Source organism: Bufo bufo, chromosome 5, assembly GCF_905171765.1.
Source record: "Bufo bufo chromosome 5, aBufBuf1.1, whole genome shotgun sequence".
In the NCBI taxonomy this organism is placed as follows: domain Eukaryota; kingdom Metazoa; phylum Chordata; class Amphibia; order Anura; family Bufonidae; genus Bufo; species Bufo bufo.
The window spans coordinates 550,281,167-550,300,240 of NC_053393.1; the positions used below are offsets into that span (position 1 = coordinate 550,281,167).

Here is a 19,074-nt window from a genome sequence, read left to right on the forward strand (position 1 = left end):
CTAGACCAACAGGAATATTATAATTGACCTATTAACCCCTGCCCACCAGGGATATTATTTTAAACCCCTAAACCATTAGACCAACAGGGATCATATAATTGACATTATTTAGTCACTTTCTTTCCAGGTTCACATAAATTTCTGTTTGATGTTTTCAGGCTTCCAAAAATAACATTTGCCTGGACCTGTCCCCGAGTCGAGCATTTGACGGGAGGTTGACGGGGCACAGAGTGGTCACATGGGATGTAAAGGTGAATGCTGTCTCTTTAAGACCCGGGCCGTCATGTGCACTTCTGTCACATTACTTTTTGGGTTTGCCGTTGACACATGTGTAATATGCATTGTCCGAGAGCCATTTTGGGGGCGGCGTTGCTCCCCTGAAGTGCGCAGTAGGTTTATGAAGGGCTCGTCCAGTAATCGGTGATTAATTATTTTCTACTCCTGCCTTTTTCTTCTGTCCCTCAGGACGTGGTGAGCTGTGTTGGGGGGATGGGCGTCCTTCTGCCTCTACTGCACCAAGTAGCCTTACAGACCAAAGAAGACCCCGAAGTTCAGGAGACCCACGATCTGGTGGGCCCTGAGCTCACCTCCTCCAGGAATGCCCAATCCATGCAGCTTCCCCTGGGAAAATCCTCCGGTGCGTCAGGGATATCTTATACATATAGAGTAGGGGGCTGTATGGAAAATGCACCAAATTCCAATAGTCTGGAATAGCAACTCTGGACCCACAGAAATTTCCTTTAAACTGGCATCCAGTAATCCAGAAATTCCTGCAGACTCAGAACCTATAATGATAAGATATGATACGCTTTTCTCTTTCTGCGATGTCCGGTAATCCAGAACGTTTCATGAATGCAGCACATGCTGTTAATGCCAGACTAAGGCTCCATTCACACGTCCGCAATTGTGGTCCGCATCTGTCCCGCAATTGTGCAGAACGGGTGCGGACCCATTCATTCTCTATGGGGACGGAATGGATGCGGACAGCACACAGTGTGCTGTCCGCATCCGCATTTCCGGAGCACGCCACCGATCTTCCGGTCCGCGGCTCCGGAAAAAAACAGAACATGTCCTATTCTTGTTCGCAATTGCGAACAAGAATAGGCATTTCTATGGGGGGTGATGGCCGGATCCGCAATACACTACGGACGTGTGAATGGACCCTAAAGGACGTTTTCTGTGTATACCCCTTGGTGGAGATTTTTCTGCCCTCCTGTTTCTCATGTCTCCTCCTTCGCCGTTGTGACGCTGTTCTCCGTCTTTTTTCCGCAGAGAGCCGACTGGAGAGGAACGGGGTGGCTGCCTTCCTTCTCATGGTGAAGAACTTCATCCAGGGTCACCCCACCAATCAGGAGAGCTTGCTGCAGTGTCACGGGCCGGCTGTCATAGGGGCGCTCCTGCAGAAGGTGAGCGGACTGCTGGACTCCCATCACCCCCATCCCTCTAATTCAGCACTTTATTTTTGCTGTAGAAAATGTTGTACTTTTTTTTAACAATTCCTCACAGTGCTTTAACATCTCTGCTAGCTGTCAATGAGTGGGAACATATCCAGAAGCTGACAACCTGTACAGACCTACTATTTTCCACAGCTGAGATTTCGTTATAGATGTATCCCTCAGCAGCACACATCTCTATAACTTCCTACAGTGTATCACCATGGAGTCCAGGCTTTTTAGATACAGGTTGGATACAATTGCATCAACCCTTCAGCAGTGATAAGTATTCGGGGAGGACAGGTTGTCAACCCTTGAAATGCTCCCAGTCACTGACAGCAAGCAGAGATCTTGAAAAAGGCGAGGCACACAGTACATTAGAAAGTTGCAGAATTTACAAGAATGGTACTTTCTGAAGCTGTATCAGATGGCACCGGCCCTTTAAGCAGTTGGAGGTATTTTTTGCAGTGATTTTTGGTTTCCTTGTGTAACCCCCCAGTCTCTCCCCAGGTGTCTCCTCTCACACTGGACATGAATGTGCTTATGGCCTCCCAGATGCTGATGGACCAGATCGCGTCTGAAGGTCACCACTACCTGCTCCACTACCTCTACCAGCACCTGCTCTTTGATTTTCGTATCTGGAGCAATAGTGATTTTGCTGTGCGGCTTGGTACGTGCCTCCTGTGTGCCTCCACTATGCCTCCTGTGTGCCTCCACTATGCCTCCTGTGTGCCTCCACTATGCCTCCTGTGTGCCTCCACTATGCCTGTATTCCTTTGTCATCTAATTAGAGGAATTAATTACATATATACTCTAATCTTTTTAAAAATAGAAGATGCATGTTGTATTTTTATGTATATTTATATATATATATATATATATATATATATATATATATCTATATCTGCACAAATTGGTCATAAAATGTGATCTGATCTTCATCTAAGTCACAACAATAGACAATCACATTCTGCTTAAACTAATAACACACAAAGAGTTAAATGTTACCATGTTTTTATTGAACACACCATGTAAACATTCACAGCGCAGGTGGAAAAAGTATGTGAACCCCTAGACTAATGACATCTCCAAGAGCTAATTGGAGTGAGGTGTCAGCCAACTGGAGTCCAATCAATGAGATGAGATTGGAGGTGTTGGTTACAGCTGCCCTGCCCTATAAAAAACACACACCAGTTCTGGGTTTGCTTTTCACAAGAAGCATTGCCTGATGTGAATGATGCCTCGCACAAAAGAGCTCTCAGAAGACCTACGATTAAGAATTGTTGACTTGCATAAAGCTGGAAAGGGTTATAAAAGTATCTCCAAAAGCCTTGCTGTTCATCAGTCCACGGTAAGACAAATTGTCTATAAATGGAGAAAGTTCAGCACTGCTGCTACTCTCCCTAGGAGTGGCCGTCCTGTAAAGATGACTGCAAGAGCACAGCACAGACTGCTCAATGAGGTGAAGAAGAATCCTAGAGTGTCAGCTAAAGACTTACAGAAGTCTCTGGCATATGCTAACATCCCTGTTAGCGAATCTACGATACGTAAAACACTAAACAAGAATGAATTTCATGGAAGGATACCACAGAGGAAGCCACTGCTGTCCCAAAAAAAACATTGCTGCACGTTTACAGTTTGCACAAGAGCACCTGGATGTTCCACAGCAGTACTGGCAAAATATTCTGTGGACAGATGAAACGCAAAGGTGAGCTGTTTGGGAGAAACACACAACACTATGTGTGGAGAAAAAGAGGCAAAGCACACCAACATCAAAACCTCATCCCAACTGTGAAGTATGGTGGTGGGGGCATCATGGTTTGGGGCTGCTATGCTGCGTCAGGGCCTGGACGGATTGCTATCATCGAAGGAAAAAAGAATTCCCAAGTTTATCAAGACATTTTGCAGGAGAACTTAAGGCCATCTGTCCACCAGCTGAAGCTCAACAGAAGATGGATGTTGCAACAGGACAACGACCCAAAGCATAGAAGTAAATCAACAACAGAATGGCTTAAACAGAAGAAAATCCGCCTTCTGGAGAGGCCCAGTCAGAGTCCTGACCTCAACCCGATTGAGATGCTGTGGCATGACCTCAAGAAAGCGATTCACACCAGACATCCCAAGAATATTGCTGAACTGAAGCAGTTCTGTAAAGAGGAATGGTCAAGAATTACTCCTGACCGTTGTGCACGTCTGATCTGCAACTACAGCAAACGTTTGGTGGAAGTTATTGCTGCCAAAGGAGGTTCAACCAGTTATTAAATCCAAGGGTTCACATACTTTTTCCACCTGCACTGTGAATGTTTACATGGTGTGTTCAATAAAAACATGGTAACATTTAATTCTTTGTGTGTTATTAGTTTAAGCAGACTGTGATTGTCTATTGTTGTGACTTAGATGAAGATCAGATCACATTTTATGACCAATTTGTGCAGAAATCCATATCATTCCAAAGGGTTCACATACTTTTTCTTGCAACTTTTGAACACACACACATATGCACACATACTCAAAATGCTACATAGTTATGATAATTAATGTTTGAGTACATGTGTATTTTATATTTATATGTATATATATTCAAAACCAATTTCACTAACACATCGGCATGTCCAACCCCTTTTATTATCTATTCAAATTCATAACTAACAAACCAATGAAACTGATGTCAAAGTTTTGTTTATTAATATAGTTATTTTCATTCATGTGAAAAATATATAACTTTAAAATGTATCAAAAACCAATAAAAATTACTGTTAAAAAAATAATAATAATAATTCGAGGAATTGATTCTTTGTCACCGGTCAGGTCACATTCAGTATCTCTCGTCAATCATGAAGGACCACAAGCAGCGAGTGCGGAGGAAATACGGAGTGCAGTACATTCTGGACTCTGTCAGGAGGCATTATGGGTAAGGAACAATCTCCCCATTAGGACTCATTTAGATGGCTGTATGCAGTTCAGCATGTCCGCAAAAAACGGATTGCATTCCGTATTTTTGCGGACCCATAGACTTCAATGGGGTCACGTCCTGATTTTCACTGACAAGTATATGACATGTTTCATTTGTTTTGCGGAGCCGTGCAATGGAAGAAAAGGGTCCCATAGAAGTGAATAGGTCTGCATCTAATCTGCAAAAAAACGGATCTGCATTTTTGCAGACAGCATACCGCCTTCTGAATGAGCCCTTTTGTTGTATTGTATGATGTTTAGATTTTTTTTTGAGTTAATTGTATTATTCAGGGAGCTCCCTCTAGTGGTGGTTGTATATATCTGTATGTAATAATCTCCTGAGCTCCCTCTAGTAGTGGCTGTATATATCTGTATGCAGTAATCTCCTGAGCTCCCTCTAGTGTTGGCTGTTTATATCTGTATCCAGTAATCTCCTGAACTCCCTCTAGTGGTGAATGTATATATATGTATGCAGTAATCTCCTGAGCTCCCTCTAGTGGTGGCTGTATATATCTGTATGTAATAATCTCCTGAGCTCCCTCTAGTGGTGGTAACTGTATATATCTGTATGCAGTAATCTCCTGAGCTCCCTCTATTGGTGGCTGTATATATCTGTATGTAGTAATCTCCTGAGCTCCCTCTAGTGGTAACTGTATATATCTGTATGCAGTAATCTCCTGAGCTCCCTCTAGTGGTGGCTGTATATATCTGTATGCAGTAATCTCCTGAGCTCCCTCTAGTGGTAACTGTATATATCTGTATGCAGTAATCTCCTGAGCTCCCTCTAGTGCTGGCTGTATATATCTGTATATAGTAATCTCCTGCTCTCCCTCTAGTGGTGGTTGTATATATCTGTATGTAGTAATCTCCTGAGCTCCCTCTAGTGGTGGCTGTACATATCTGTATGTAGTAATCTCCTGAGCTCCCTCTAGTGGTGGCTGTATAGATCTGTATGTAGTAATCTCCTGAGCTCCCTCTAGTGGTGGATATATATCTGTATGTAGTAATCTCCTGAGATCCCTCTAGTGGTGGCTGTATATATCTGTATGCAGTAATCTCCTGAGCTCCCTCTAGTGGTGGCTGTATATATCTGTGTGCAGTAATCTCCTGAGCTCCCTTTAGTGGTGGCTGTATATATCTGTATGTAGTAATCTCCAGAGCTCCCTCTAGTGGTGACTGTATATATCTGTATGTAGTAATCTCCAGAGCTCCCTCTAGTGGTGACTGTATATATCTGTATGTAGTAATCTCCTGAGCTCCCTCTAGTGGTGGCTGTATAGATCTGTATGCAGTAATCTCCTGAGCTCCCTCTAGTGGTGGCTGTATATATCTGTGTGCAGTAATCTCCTGAGCTCCCTCTAGTGGTGGCTGCAGACAGAATTTATATAACATTTGCATGCATGGTTTTTGTAGCTCTGTATCAGGAAAACAGTAAAATGGGTTATCCCACAAGGAGTGTTCCTATGCAATGAGTAGAGCCTTTCAGATGAAGTATTATTAGAATATGTGTGATGTTTATGCTCCTGTTTGACCACATTCTGCATTCAATGGAGGACACATGCTCAGTATTTTCCGTCTTGTCTTCCTCCTCTGAGTGGCCGCGCAGTGATCTCATAAAGCGGGGGGAGGGCGTGCTTATTACATATGTAGGTGCTCTTTATTAGTGAAATCACTTGTGCTGTGTGTGTGGGACTGGTTTCTAAGTAGGGGAGGAAGGGGTTAAGAAGACCTGATAGAAGTGCACTCCTGGATGGGTGCAGGTGCTTGGTGGTCACATGTCATGAGCTGCTGCCCCCCACAGACAGTGAAGAGACTAGAGCCGCAGAGAGGTGAGTAAAGAAGAGAAAAAAGGTGAAAAGGTGCTGGAGAGCAGCAGTGTTCACATTGATTGCTCTTTGATATATTATTTGACATTCGTGGGATAAACCCTTCAACAAAAGTAACATTCTATAAAGAAATAAATCAGCATGGAATTGTGTACCTGCTGAGGTAAAAATGTCACTTTACATCGGAAATTGTTTTTTGCAACTGCAGTATGCAGAAAGAAGAGCAGATCACTTCGGACAACATGAAGACCGTCCAGATGTCCCTGTTCAGTCTTACCAAAGATTTCCTCTCCAAGAACCTGTGTCCAGAGGATTTGCACAGTGTGCTGAATTACACAGCGAGTGTGAATGATGAAGAACAGGTACAAGCAAAATAACGTATCAGTCATCTGAGGGCTGTCATCTCACTCCCCAATCCTGAGTTACATCCTGTATTATACTCCAGAGCTGCACTCACTATTCTGCTGGTGCAGTCACTGTGTACATACATTACTTATCCTGTACTGATCCTGAGTTACATCCTGTATTATACCCCAGAGCTGCACTCACTATTCTGCTGGTGCAGTCACTGTGTACATACATTACTTATCCTGTACTGATCCTGAGTTCCATTCTGTATTATACTCCAGAGCTGCACTCACTATTCTGCTGGTGCAGTCACTGTGTACATACATGACTTATCCTGTACTGATCCTGAGTTACATCCTGTATTATACTCCAGAGCTGCACTCACTATTCTGCTGGTGCAGTCACTGTGTACATACATTACTTATCCTGTACTGATCCTGAGTTACATTCTGTATTATACTTCAGAGCTGCGCTCACTATTTATACTGTTAGATCTTCATGTTCTGTGTTCTTGTATTTCAGGTGTGCGGGATCTTGGATGTTCTTCTCAGCCTCCTGAAGGCTAATTTTAGCAGTGAGCAGTTGTACGCCTTTCTCCTGGAACAAGGAAACGTTGACGTCTTCTATTTCCTTCTTGTCCAGAAAAAGTTCTCAGATCGTTTGAGGGAAAAAGTTTTCAAGGTTGGTGCAATCTTTGTCAGTTAAACAGTTTAGGGGAGACAAGTCATTAAAATCCTGTAGAGGCATTATACCCATCGCTCTTCTCTGGGGTCCTGCACCCGATCGAAACTTTCAGTGGTTTCCATTTCGCAGATGCATTTCTTTGGGATATATCTAGCCCCATCAGTGCTATGGAGGTTATATCCGTTCTGAAGCGTTATAAGAGGAGCGGCCGATATCAGTCACATAGGATGTAATGTCTCTGGAGGTTGTCAGATAACGGAACATTTGAATGTCTCACGTTCCGTCCTCCTCATCTCTCCTGTGATTGGTTCCTCAGCTCCTGTTCAAGTTGGTGAAGTACGAGAAGGTGAATGAGCGGCTGAAGCATCGGCTGAAGCTGAAGGACCTGGGCTATCAGGGTCTCATCTCCTTCCTCGGTGACGTCCCAGTCTCCATGCTGCTGATCCGCTGCCTCTCCGAACAGGTCCTAGTCTCTGGTAAGACTACAACTCCCTCTGTCACTCACATTCTTGAGTGGAGTAGTCCGATTAGCTGATATGTTTTTCTTGTAGATGTGACGCCTAATTATAAGGATCTTCTGGCAGTGGTGTACCTGTCGCACAGGGCGGAGCTCCCGGTGAAGCTCGATGTTTGCCGTAAGGTAAGAGTCACCTGATGAGCGCTGCACTGAGGGATCTCATGGCACTTGCTGCTGCGTTACACACTACATCTCCATCATGCAGTGCGCTCACCGAGTGGTCTATTATTGTGCTCTTCCAGCTCTTCCACCTCATCTACTCCCAACAAGACATCATACGACAGCTGGCCAAGCAGATCGGGTGGCAGGACATCTTGACCAAGCTTTACATCAAGGAGTCCTACGAGTCCAGGCCCCGAAGCCTGAGTAGTCCCATGTACGGGAGCACTGTATGTCCCCTGAAGAGGATGGGCAGCAGTAAAGACCAAGAGCCGAGCATTTCCCGGGACGGCTCCATTGACCAGTCCGATCCGGACCCTGTGTTCCAGAACTTTGAGGCCCCCGACTTGGATTTCTCTGAAGGCTTCTCTGATCATTCCATTTCACCCGCAGTCAAAGACAAAGTGTTCCTTTCTTATAATTTCAAGTCGTTCGATTCCTCAGACCAAGCGAGTCACTCTTCTTCCAACATGGTGGATGCGGCGGGATCAGAGGAGACCAGCTGCACTGGACCCCCCTATGACAACATCTACCAGCCCCTCTCCCCCTTCTCCATGTCTCCGTTTGATCTACATTTGGACCTGGGAAGCGCTAGCTCCAGTGTCACAGTGGAAAGCGGGAACGAGACGCCAATCAGCCAGCCGGGGACCCCCTCACCCCTGGAGACCTTCAAACCCTTCCCCGGCATGCGGGTGAGGAAGAGCTCCAGCCTCTCCAACGTCCTGGATGAGAACAGCTACCAGGAGACCCTGCCCAGCGACACCATCTCCAACACCAGCAACCCACAGGTGAGAGTGAGCGGATCCTCAGAGGATCTCCATGGTTACACTGTATGGCTAAAAGTATGTGAACCCCTGACATCACACCTATAGAGCTTGTAGGGCGTCCCATGCCAGAACCATGGGGGTTAATATGACTTTCTTCCCCTTCTGTATCTATAACAGCCCCCTCTTCTGAGAAGGTCTCCCACAAGTTTTTGGGATGGCTGAGAATTTTTTGCCTCCTCTGTGAGGGCAGCCCCTGATTTGGGAGGAGGGGGGGGGGGGGGGGGGGGCTCTGTCTTTCCATTTGATCCTGAAAGTTTTGGATTGGGTTGAGATTCAAGCTCAGTGCAGCCCCTTTAGAACCCCCCGCCACCAAACTCATGCCCCCATGTTTTTATGGAGTCCCCAACATATTACAATGGTGGAGGCGACCATTGTGTAAAAAGTCTGTGTCAAGCTGCTCCAGTGGCCACATGGTTTACACCACTCCAGCAGCCACCTGGCATTGTGCTGTCATCTTCTTCCCACCATATGTGGTGAACAGTGCCACTACCCCTGTACCACATCATCTTCTTCCCACCATATGTGGTGAACAGTGCCACTGTTCCTGTACCACATCATCTTCTTCCCACCATATGTGGTGAACAGTGCCACTACCCCTGTACCACATCATCTTCTTCCCACCATATGTGGTGAACACTGCTCCTGTACCATGTCTTCTACCACCGTATGTGATGAACAGTGCCACTACTTCTTCTGTTCCATTCATCTTCTGCCCACCATGTGATGAACAGTGCCACTACTCCTGTACCACGTCATCATCTTCTGCCTCCCCTCCTTCACCATAGCCTGTGCTGTGTCTCCTCCACGTTCTCCTGTGTAACATGTGCTTGTCTTCCAGCAGACCCCAGAAGAAGAGCTGTGCAACCTTCTGACCAACATTATCTTCTCTGTCACCTGGAGGGGAGTGGACGGTCAGGAGGACGTGGCCTGGAAGGAGCGTGGTCAGGTCTTCTCTGTCCTCACCAAGCTGGGATCAGCCTGCGAACTAGTGAGACCACCTGATGAGATCAAAAGGAGGTGAGTCAGCGAGCGCGGGAGGAACACGTCTCTCAGCAGACATGGAGGAAGTGCTCAGCATCTCTTCATTCTGTTTTTAGCCTCCTGGAGATGATGTTGGAATCGTCTCTGACTGACATAAAAGAGGCGTCGCCATCCTCCTTCCTCGGGCACAATGTACTGAAGCTCCTGCGCCTCCTGCAAGACTTCCTGTTCTCCGAAGGTGACAGCAATGAAATCCTCTGGAGCGAGAAGGTGAGTTTTATATCAGTTGTGTATGAAGTCTCTCCAGGCGGTGGTGGCACAGAGGGATGATGATGGGGGTAGTACACAGAATACTTCGCCTGCATGTCCCGGACAGTTCTTTGTTTATCATCAGCTGCTACCTGGTCGATAATGTGTTAATTTCTATCATGTCTTCAGATATTTGAGGGGGTCACTAACTTACTGGAGAAGCTGGATGTCTGGAATTACTTGGCAAACGGGACGTCGGAGCTGAAGGAGATGGCGCAGATCGGCCTCAGGATCATCATAGGGTTCATCAAGTTAGATGACCAGCAGGTGAGAACGTGGTGTTAGGGGCCCTTAAAATAAGACATCCCCCCTGTGAATACCTTTCTGTGGGAAAGCTGGGTGGCGATCAGTATGGCCGCCGTCACCATTTTAACCTATTCTTGGCATCCGTGAGGGTTGACCTGTGATTTTCTCTCGTCAGATGCATCTATTGGCTTCCTCAAAGCTTCATGAAATTCTGAAATATGCCACCGCCCTGCAGAAGGAGGAGGCGTGCTTCCTGCTGGGGAGTCTGCAGACCCCGCTTCTCAGCTCGCTCAGCGCCAAGTCTGAGACCTTCCTAGGCCTGGTGCCCATCATCCGGACCATCATGGACCAGTGTTACGACTGCCTCAAGCTCCAGCAACATTTACCCTCCCTGCCCCCCACCAACGGGAGCCCAACCTTCCACGATGACCTCCGGAGGTTCTGCACCACGACCGAGTGGAAGCTCTTCATAGAGAAGCAGGTATGTCATAGTCTCATTGCTCACCATATATCAAATCTGTGCTTGCTTTCAGTGAATGGAAACTTTTTATTTTATTTTTTATTTTACATTCAGTGGGGGAAAGCCTGTCCTAACCTAGCCCTGCTCACACAGACAGATTGGTGCTGCTGAAATTTTTCACTTGCAGAGGATACATTGTGACGAATCCTCAGCTGTGTGAGCCAGACTAGATTAGGGCACAGAGTCGTGATTGTAATGTCGTCCTGTGGATGTTTGACAATGTCATGCACATGGTATGGCTGGTGCTACTGGGCACAGTCCTGTATATTTTGGCTCCTGTACCTTTAAGACGAAGGTACTGCGCAGTGGCCGCTGGACACCTGGCTGGTGGACATATTGAGATTCTTTCTAATTTGTGGAGAATTAAAGGGGTTGTCTCATCATAGACAATGGGGACATATCGCTAGGATATGCCTCCATTGTCTTACCGGATGCGGGTCCCGCCGCTGGGACCCGCACCTATATCCGGAACGGAGCCCCGCAAGGTGGTGGCTGGAGGACTCCGGTCTGGCCACCACCAAGCTGGTTCCCCATAGAAGTGAATGGGAGAGCACCGCGCATGACCGGCCACCGCTCCCATTCACGTCTATGGGCTTGGCTATTTTCGCCGGCCCCATAGAAAATGAATGGAGGGTGGCTGCGCATGCGCAGTGCACTCTCCACCACTTTCAGTGCTCCGTTCTCTATATAGGTGCGGGTCCCAATGGTGGAACCCACACCTATAAGACAATGAGGGCGTATCCTAGCGATATGCCCCCATTGTCTATGATAAGAGACAACCCCTTTAACCATCTAGATTTGTTCTGGCGCCATGATGTCACCTAACGGGTGCGATTTCCCCCCAGGTGCAGCCCGCCATGGAGCAACTAGAAAGGGAAACGTTTTCAAAAGGCCACAACCAGATGTCGTCCTTCTGGAACTCCTGTTACGACGCTCTCATGAGCAGCTCCTTAAGAAGGGAGACCGAGAAGGGGGAGAGCAGGGGCAGATTTCAGGTAAGTCCTGTGTTACCTACCTGACGTGGCCCTCGCTGACATGATCATAAAAGCACAAAATATAAAAAATCGGCAAAACCTTTGCTTTCACATCCAGAGCTGCATTCACAATTCTGTTACATTTTTTTATTTTTTTATTTTTATTTTTTTAATCTTTTTATTGTAATTTTCAATTACAGTACATATGAATAAAAGGTATAACAAATACAAATCATAAAGCAAAAAAATAAGAACAAAAAAAAATAATATATATATATAACTTAACCCCTTCATTACCGGAGTGTTTATCCCCCTTCCTTACCAGGCCAGTTTTTCAGTTGTAGCAACGCATCTATCTAACTGCAAATAACTGATTCATTTGTAGCCAGCCTACATGTATGTGATATTATTTTTCTTGGGACGCCTTGGACCTTTCTGGATATAATATTTTTTTTAAAATTTAAGGAAAAACTGAAAATTATGAAAAAACTTTTTTTTCCTTTCTTATCAATTTTTTCTATTACAAAAGGTTCAAAGACAAAACATTTCTAAAACCATTTCCGTACGCTTGTACCCTGAAAATGGAGGCTATTTATGTAATCTATCTACTGGCTGGGCCGCCGCAAGACTTCAAAAGACTGGAGCGCGTTTTGGATTTTGGCGGCCTATTTCTCTATTGCTGGTTCTATAGCACCGTACAGCGCCAAAACGCTACAAGCCCCTTCAAAGTGACTTTATTTTTTTATTTGCCTATTTCTTGGGGAAATTTTTACATTTTAAGGCCCCTTTCACATGGGCGATTTTTCCACGCGGGTGCAATGCGTGAGGTGAACGCATTGCACCCGGCACTGAATCCGGACCAATTCATTTCTATGGGGCTGTGCACATGAGCGGTGATTTTCACGCAACGCACAAGTGATGCGTGAAAATCGCAGCATGTTCTATTTTGTGCGTTTTTCACGCAACACAGGCCCCATAGAAGTGAATGGGGCTGCGTGAAAATCGCAAGCAAGTGCGGATGCGGTGCGATTTTCACGCATGGTTGCTAGGAGACGATCGGGATGGGGACCCGATCATAATTATTTTCCCTTATAACATGGTTATAAGGGAAAATAATCGCATTCTTAATACAGAATGCATAGTAGAACAGGGCTGGAGGGGTTAAAAAAAATAAAAACTAATTTAACTCACCTTAATCCACTTGTATACTGTTATACAGATAAGAGCCTACCGCTGCGACGTAGTAAGTTGTGCGGCGGTAGGCCAGAAGTTAACATTAATATTAGGACACAGGTGTAACATGTACGCACGTATTTTATAAATGTTTTAAATATTTCGCTTCATTACAAAAAACAAGACGGAAAAAATAGAACCTCACAATTCCCACAAATGCCGTACTATTAGCAGCCAAAAGATCCTGGATACAGCAGACAACCCCCACAACTACAGAGGTGACATCCCAAATATAATACATCATGTGTATGGGGAGGATACACTAAATAACAAAGGGGAAAAAAAAAACATAATTTCTTTAAAAAATGAAAAACTTTTATTGAAACTCACTTGCAAACTCACAAAATAGAAACTCTGATGACTCCATTCCAACACACAGAATGGTACAATGTAGAAAAATTTAAAAACTCCCTAGGGAACCTAAATATTCAAAACATTTATAAAATATGTGCGTATATTTTTTTGTTTTATGACTTGTATTTCTTATACCTTTTAGGGTCCATTCACACGTCCGTTGAATAGTTCCGCATCCGTTCCGCAATTATGCTGAACGGATGCGGACCCATTCATTTTCAATGGGGCTGGAAAAAGGTGTGGACAGCACACTGTGTGCTGTCCGCATCCGCATTTCCTGTCCGCGGCCCCAAACTTCTGGTCCGCGGCTCCGGAAAAAAATAGAGCATGTCCTATTCTTGTCCGCGATGTGCGGCGTCAGTGTTTTGCAAAACCGATGTCTGAATGGACCCTTATTTATATGTAGTTATTGAAAATTACAATAAAAAGATAATTAAAAAGAAAAAAAATATTTAGTTTCCCCCCTGTCATAAGCGCTGTATCAGAAGCTGCCAGGTCCGGCGTTCCGTGAGATTTCCCTACCCGCGTCACTTCCTGTTGTGACGCGGCCGCACCAGTTTTGGAAGGAGGTGTGCCGTGCCGCGCAGGCACACAACGACAGGGTAGGGAAATTTCACACCAGAGCTGGGGAGAAGGGGCCACCTAATGCGCTTGCGCCTTACCTCTCAGCTGGACACCGGCTGACACTGCACATGCGCCGGGAGCCTCACCAGTGGTTAGAGGGTAGGGAAAAATTATGGGCCAGTGCGCAAGTGACCGTTAGCCTTTGCTGGAGCTAGTCTCATCTGCGCTGGTTCTTGGTTGATCTCTTACAGTGCTCACTGGCCTGTAATTTTTCCCTACCCTCTAACCGCTGGTGAGGCTCCCGGCGCATGCACAGTGTCGGCCGGTGTCCAGCTGAGAGGTAATACACAAGCGCATTAGGTGGCCCCTTCTCCCCAACTCTGGTGTGAAATTTCCCTACCCCGCCATTGTGCTCCTGCGCGGCGCGGCACACCTCCTTCCAAAGCTGGAACGTCATGTCTGGTGCGGCCGCGTCACAACAGGAAGTGACAAGGGTAGGGAAATCTCACGGGTAGAGAAGCAGATAAGCCCCGCCCCTCACGGACATCTCTCTCACCAGGAGCAGCTCCAAACTACATTGTGGTTACAGGACCTGTGGTGATGTCACAGTCATGTGATCAGCCATGTGTGTGGGAGGAGTTAGGGGAACACAGGCTCCCTGTAGGACTGTGCTGGTGGAGAATATAGAGGTACTTTATGTATGGGTGGTGTGTATAAAGCAGGGCTCTGTCAGTGTAGCCCCCCCCGCGCCGATGTCGGCCGTTTAACCCCTTCCATGCCATGGTCCTTAGGGACCGCTGCATGGAGGGGATAACCATCGGGCTGCTGCTTTGCTGTGGCAGCGGCCCCATGCTTGAAGAGTAAACAGAGGGAGGGAGTTCCCTCCCCCATCGGGCCGCTGCGCTGCTGTGGCAGCGTCCCGATGGATACCATGGCAACCTGAAGCCTTCACAGGCATCCGGATTGCCATGGTATAGCTGAGCCTGATCAGGCTTACTGTGAATGACAATACACTGCGGTACACTATACACTGCGGTACACTATACACTATATATAACTGTGAGTGAATCTTATAGAAGAGCATTTCTGAGAGCAAAGCCGATACCAGCAAACAAACAAGTGCAATTTTATTATGTGCTGCGTTACGGTAAGATACGGGGTTGTTGATTTTTAGTGCACAAAGGTGTCGATAGGCTTTAAATAGGAGTAAATTCTATATGGTTCCATAGTGGCATGTGTTTAGATAATAGATACGGTAGTTTGTGAATTTTTCGGATTTCTTTCCGTGTTACCAGTGTGTCTCTTAGGACTATTGATCTCTTTGCTTTGGTCGCCAGTAGGTGTATTTTGTGTGTAAGAGACTTTTGAGCTTTTCTGGAGCTATTAATGCTTCCTCTGAACGAGTATTTGAATAGAGTCCTGTAGCCAGTCTAGAATGTGGCATAAGTGTAAGTGATGTGTGTGGACACTGGTTTTAGATTTATGCCTTTCGGACACCAGGAGTGTTCAGATTTGGGATTTTTTAGTTCTAATAATTCACTTTTTGATATGTTAATATAGAAACCTGCTATTCTACCCAAGTCTTGAATATGTGTCAGTTTGCTGTTGAATCTTGTGTTATCCTCCAGTCACCTCCAGAGCCTCAGTCACAATACTGGGTGCCATTTGCAGTCTGTGAGTATTCATCCACCTCTTTGTCTTGTATAAATGACATTGTTTAGAGCGTCCTTTGCAATTTTTCTACTTCTGTAGAGATGGATCATCAGGGGGATACAAGGCCATTCAGGAAAACTGCTGAATTATGATTGCAGCTCTGGATGGGACTGGAGTATTACACATGAGATAACTTGGCATCAGTACAAGTAACAAAAATGATTATAAATCAGTGCTAAATTTTATAAGGCTCCGGTTAACGGAGGTTTGTCGGGGTGTCCTGTGTACAGGAGCTGGTCCTGGAGCCCGTCCTGAAGAGGATCCGCACGGAGAACCAGCGCTATAATGGCGTCCTGAAGCAGGTTAACAGCAACCACAGCGCCGTGCTGAGGCAGTGGAGATCGCTCCTGCGTCTGCTGACCGCCCCCCGCGGAGCCTGGGCTGACCAGTAAGTGCTCTGGGGCTAGCAGAGGATCTCCGCTGACAGTTGGGGGTCTCCAGTAACCTGTCTCCCCTTTTGCAGGAGCCCTGCGGAGGTGAGGTGGAAGCTGTCCAGCGCTGAGACCTACTCCAGGATGAGGCTGAAGCTGGTGCCCAATTACCAGTTTGATGCGCACATCGAGGCCAGCGCCCTCCGCGACAACCTAGGTGAGGATCTCTGTGAGCCCGCTGCCCCCAGGTCACATGACCATCAGGACTGACATGGTCCCTGCTTCCTCCTGCAGGTGCCGACTCCAGCCAGGCGCTGGCAGAGTCCTTCCCGCTCGCTGTGGCCAAGGAGGCGAAAGTGAATGAACAAGAGGACGACCAGCTGGCCGAAGAGGAACTGCAGAATATCTCCCAGTGAGTGACCCCAGGAGCTCGCAATCTAATCCCCCTAACACTGACTGTATCACTCCATCATCCCTGACCCCAGGAACTCACAATCTAATCTCTGCAACACTAAATACTAAATGTATCACTCCCATCATCCCTGACCCTCAATCTAAACCCCCTAACATTAAAGGGGTTATCCGAGACTAAAAAATGCCATATGCGAGGCCCCTCACACTGAATATACTTACCTGGCTCCCCGCGCTTCTCCTGGTCCCCGCACTTCTCCCCGTGCGCAGATGAAAACATCCGGGGGGGTTGGGGGGGGCACACGAATCGCCGGCAGGAGCAGTGGCACCAGTCTGTACCACTAGTCTCGTCCCCTCCCCCTCTGTGTACGCTGCGTCCTCTGATTTCCGCGTCTCTTGTGCCGCAGTGTGGAGATCCCGCAGCCGAGCCAGAAGGAGAAGCTGGTGATCTCCGAGGACTGCGAGCTCATCACCATTGTGGCGGTCATCCCCGGGCGGCTAGAGGTCACCACGCAGCACATCTACTTCTATGATCTCACCAGCGACAAGGAGGAGACGGAGGAAGGTAAAGACACCACGTTAGAGTGCGAGCTCTGCGGCCAACTGCAGGGACAGCATTGTCTCATGTAAAGTCAGCGACTAATGATAAATGAGGGAGCCGACATCCTGCCTGCTCCACGTCCAGAGGTCACATGATATAATCACATGATCTCCAGAGCCTTATCATGTGTAGCCACTGGACATGATGCTGGATGGATACCATCCATTCACTGACAGCAAGCAGGGATCCTGAAAAAAGGTGAGAAGTTGAAATACACAGCCTCATAGAAAGCTTTCTCCTCATCTCTCCAGGTATTGGCTATGACTTTAAGCGTCCGCTCTCCCAGCTCCGTGAAGTTCACCTGCGGCGGTATAATCTCCGGAGATCTGCCCTGGAATTCTTCTTCATCGACCAAGCCAATTACTTTATCAACTTTAAGAAGATGGTAATAATGATGTCACTCGTGACTTCCTGTGATTTCACCTCTAGGGGGAGCTCACTACATACAGGTTATACAGTCACCACTAGAGGGCGCTCACTACATACAGATTATACAGCCACCACTAGAGGGAGCTCACTACATACAGATTATACAGTCACCACTAGAGAGAGCTCACTACATACAGATTATACAGTCACCACTAGAGGGAGCTCACTACATACAGATCATACAGCCACCACTAGAGGGAGCTCACTACATGCAGATTATACAGCCACCCCTAGAGAGAGCTCACTACATGCAGATTATAGAGCCACCACTAGGGGGAGCTCACTACATGCAGATTATACAGTCACCACTAGGGGAGCTCACTACATACAGATCATACAGCCACCACTAGAGGGAGCTCACTACATACAGATTATACAGTCACCACTATAGGGAGCTCACTACATACAGATTATACAACCACCACTAGGGGGAGCTCACTACATACAGATTTTACGGCGACCACCAGAGGGAGCTCACTACATACAGATTATACGGCCACCACTAGAGGGAGCTCACTACATACAGATTATACAGCCACCATTAGGGGGAGCTCGCTATATGTAGAATATACAGCCACCACTAGGGAGAGCTCACTACATACAGACTATATATTCACCCCTAGAGGGAGCTCACTACATACAGATTATGCAGCCACCATTAAGGGGAGCTCACTACATACAGATTATACGGCCACCATTAGAGGGAGCTCACTACATACAGATTATTCGGCCACCATTAGGGGGAGCTCACTACACACAGATTATACAGCCACCACTAGAGGGAGCTCACTACATACAGATTATACAGCCTCCACTAGAGGGAGCTCACTGCATACAGATTATGCAGCCACCATTAAGGGGAGCTCACTACATACAGATTATACGGCCACCATTAGGGGGAGCTCACTGCATACAGATTATACAATCACCACTAGAGGGAGCTCACTACACACAGATTATACAGCCACCACTAGATGGAGCTCACTACATACAGATTATACAGCCACCACTAGAGGGAGCTCACTACATACAGATTATGCAGTCACCACTAGAGGTAGCTCACTACATACAGATTATACAGCCACCACTAGAGGGAGCTCACTACATACAGATTATACAGTCACCACTAGAGAGAGTTTACTACATACAGAATATACAGCCACCATTAGGGGGAGCTCCCTACATACAGATTATACAGCCACCACTAGAGGGAGCTCACTACATACAGATTATACAGCCACCACTAGAGGGAGCTCACTACATACAGATTATACAGCCACCACTAGAGGGAGCTCACTACATACAGATTATACAGTCACCACTAGAGAGAGTTTACTACATACAGATTATACAGCCACCACTAGAGGGAGCTCACTACATACAGAGTATACAGTTACCACTAGAGGGAGCTCACTACATACAGATTATACAGTCACCACTAGAGAGAGTTTACTACATACAGATTATACAGCCACCACTAGGGGGAGCTCACTACATACAGATTATACAGCCACCACTAGAGGGAGCTCGCTATATGTAGAATATACAGTCACCACTAGGGATAGCTCACTCCTGCATGATTTTACTCTGCATCCCACTTTTATTCTGTGTTCCCTTCCGTT

General features: G+C 46.6%; 1 protein-coding gene across 4 annotated transcripts in view; it reads left to right on the forward strand.

Moving 5' to 3' along the window:
* Nucleotides 1-19,074, forward strand: part of NBEAL2 (neurobeachin like 2) — a 92,863-nt gene that overhangs the window by 61,639 nt on the left and 12,150 nt on the right. For 3 of the 4 annotated variants that reach the window (XM_040431437.1, XM_040431440.1, XM_040431439.1), the window contains 20 exons: nucleotides 159-251; nucleotides 466-637; nucleotides 1,273-1,406; nucleotides 1,944-2,103; nucleotides 4,242-4,344; nucleotides 6,420-6,573; nucleotides 7,082-7,240; nucleotides 7,560-7,719; nucleotides 7,795-7,883; nucleotides 8,003-8,707; nucleotides 9,585-9,763; nucleotides 9,844-9,997; nucleotides 10,166-10,303; nucleotides 10,458-10,763; nucleotides 11,648-11,797; nucleotides 15,871-16,028; nucleotides 16,104-16,228; nucleotides 16,306-16,423; nucleotides 16,830-16,987; nucleotides 17,275-17,408. In XM_040431437.1, the coding sequence (XP_040287371.1) occupies nucleotides 159-251; nucleotides 466-637; nucleotides 1,273-1,406; nucleotides 1,944-2,103; nucleotides 4,242-4,344; nucleotides 6,420-6,573; nucleotides 7,082-7,240; nucleotides 7,560-7,719; nucleotides 7,795-7,883; nucleotides 8,003-8,707; nucleotides 9,585-9,763; nucleotides 9,844-9,997; nucleotides 10,166-10,303; nucleotides 10,458-10,763; nucleotides 11,648-11,797; nucleotides 15,871-16,028; nucleotides 16,104-16,228; nucleotides 16,306-16,423; nucleotides 16,830-16,987; nucleotides 17,275-17,408 (3,549 nt within the window). The remainder of the gene's footprint in view (nucleotides 1-158; nucleotides 252-465; nucleotides 638-1,272; nucleotides 1,407-1,943; nucleotides 2,104-4,241; nucleotides 4,345-6,419; nucleotides 6,574-7,081; nucleotides 7,241-7,559; nucleotides 7,720-7,794; nucleotides 7,884-8,002; nucleotides 8,708-9,584; nucleotides 9,764-9,843; nucleotides 9,998-10,165; nucleotides 10,304-10,457; nucleotides 10,764-11,647; nucleotides 11,798-15,870; nucleotides 16,029-16,103; nucleotides 16,229-16,305; nucleotides 16,424-16,829; nucleotides 16,988-17,274; nucleotides 17,409-19,074) is intronic. The other variant, XM_040431438.1, reaches the window with a different exon arrangement.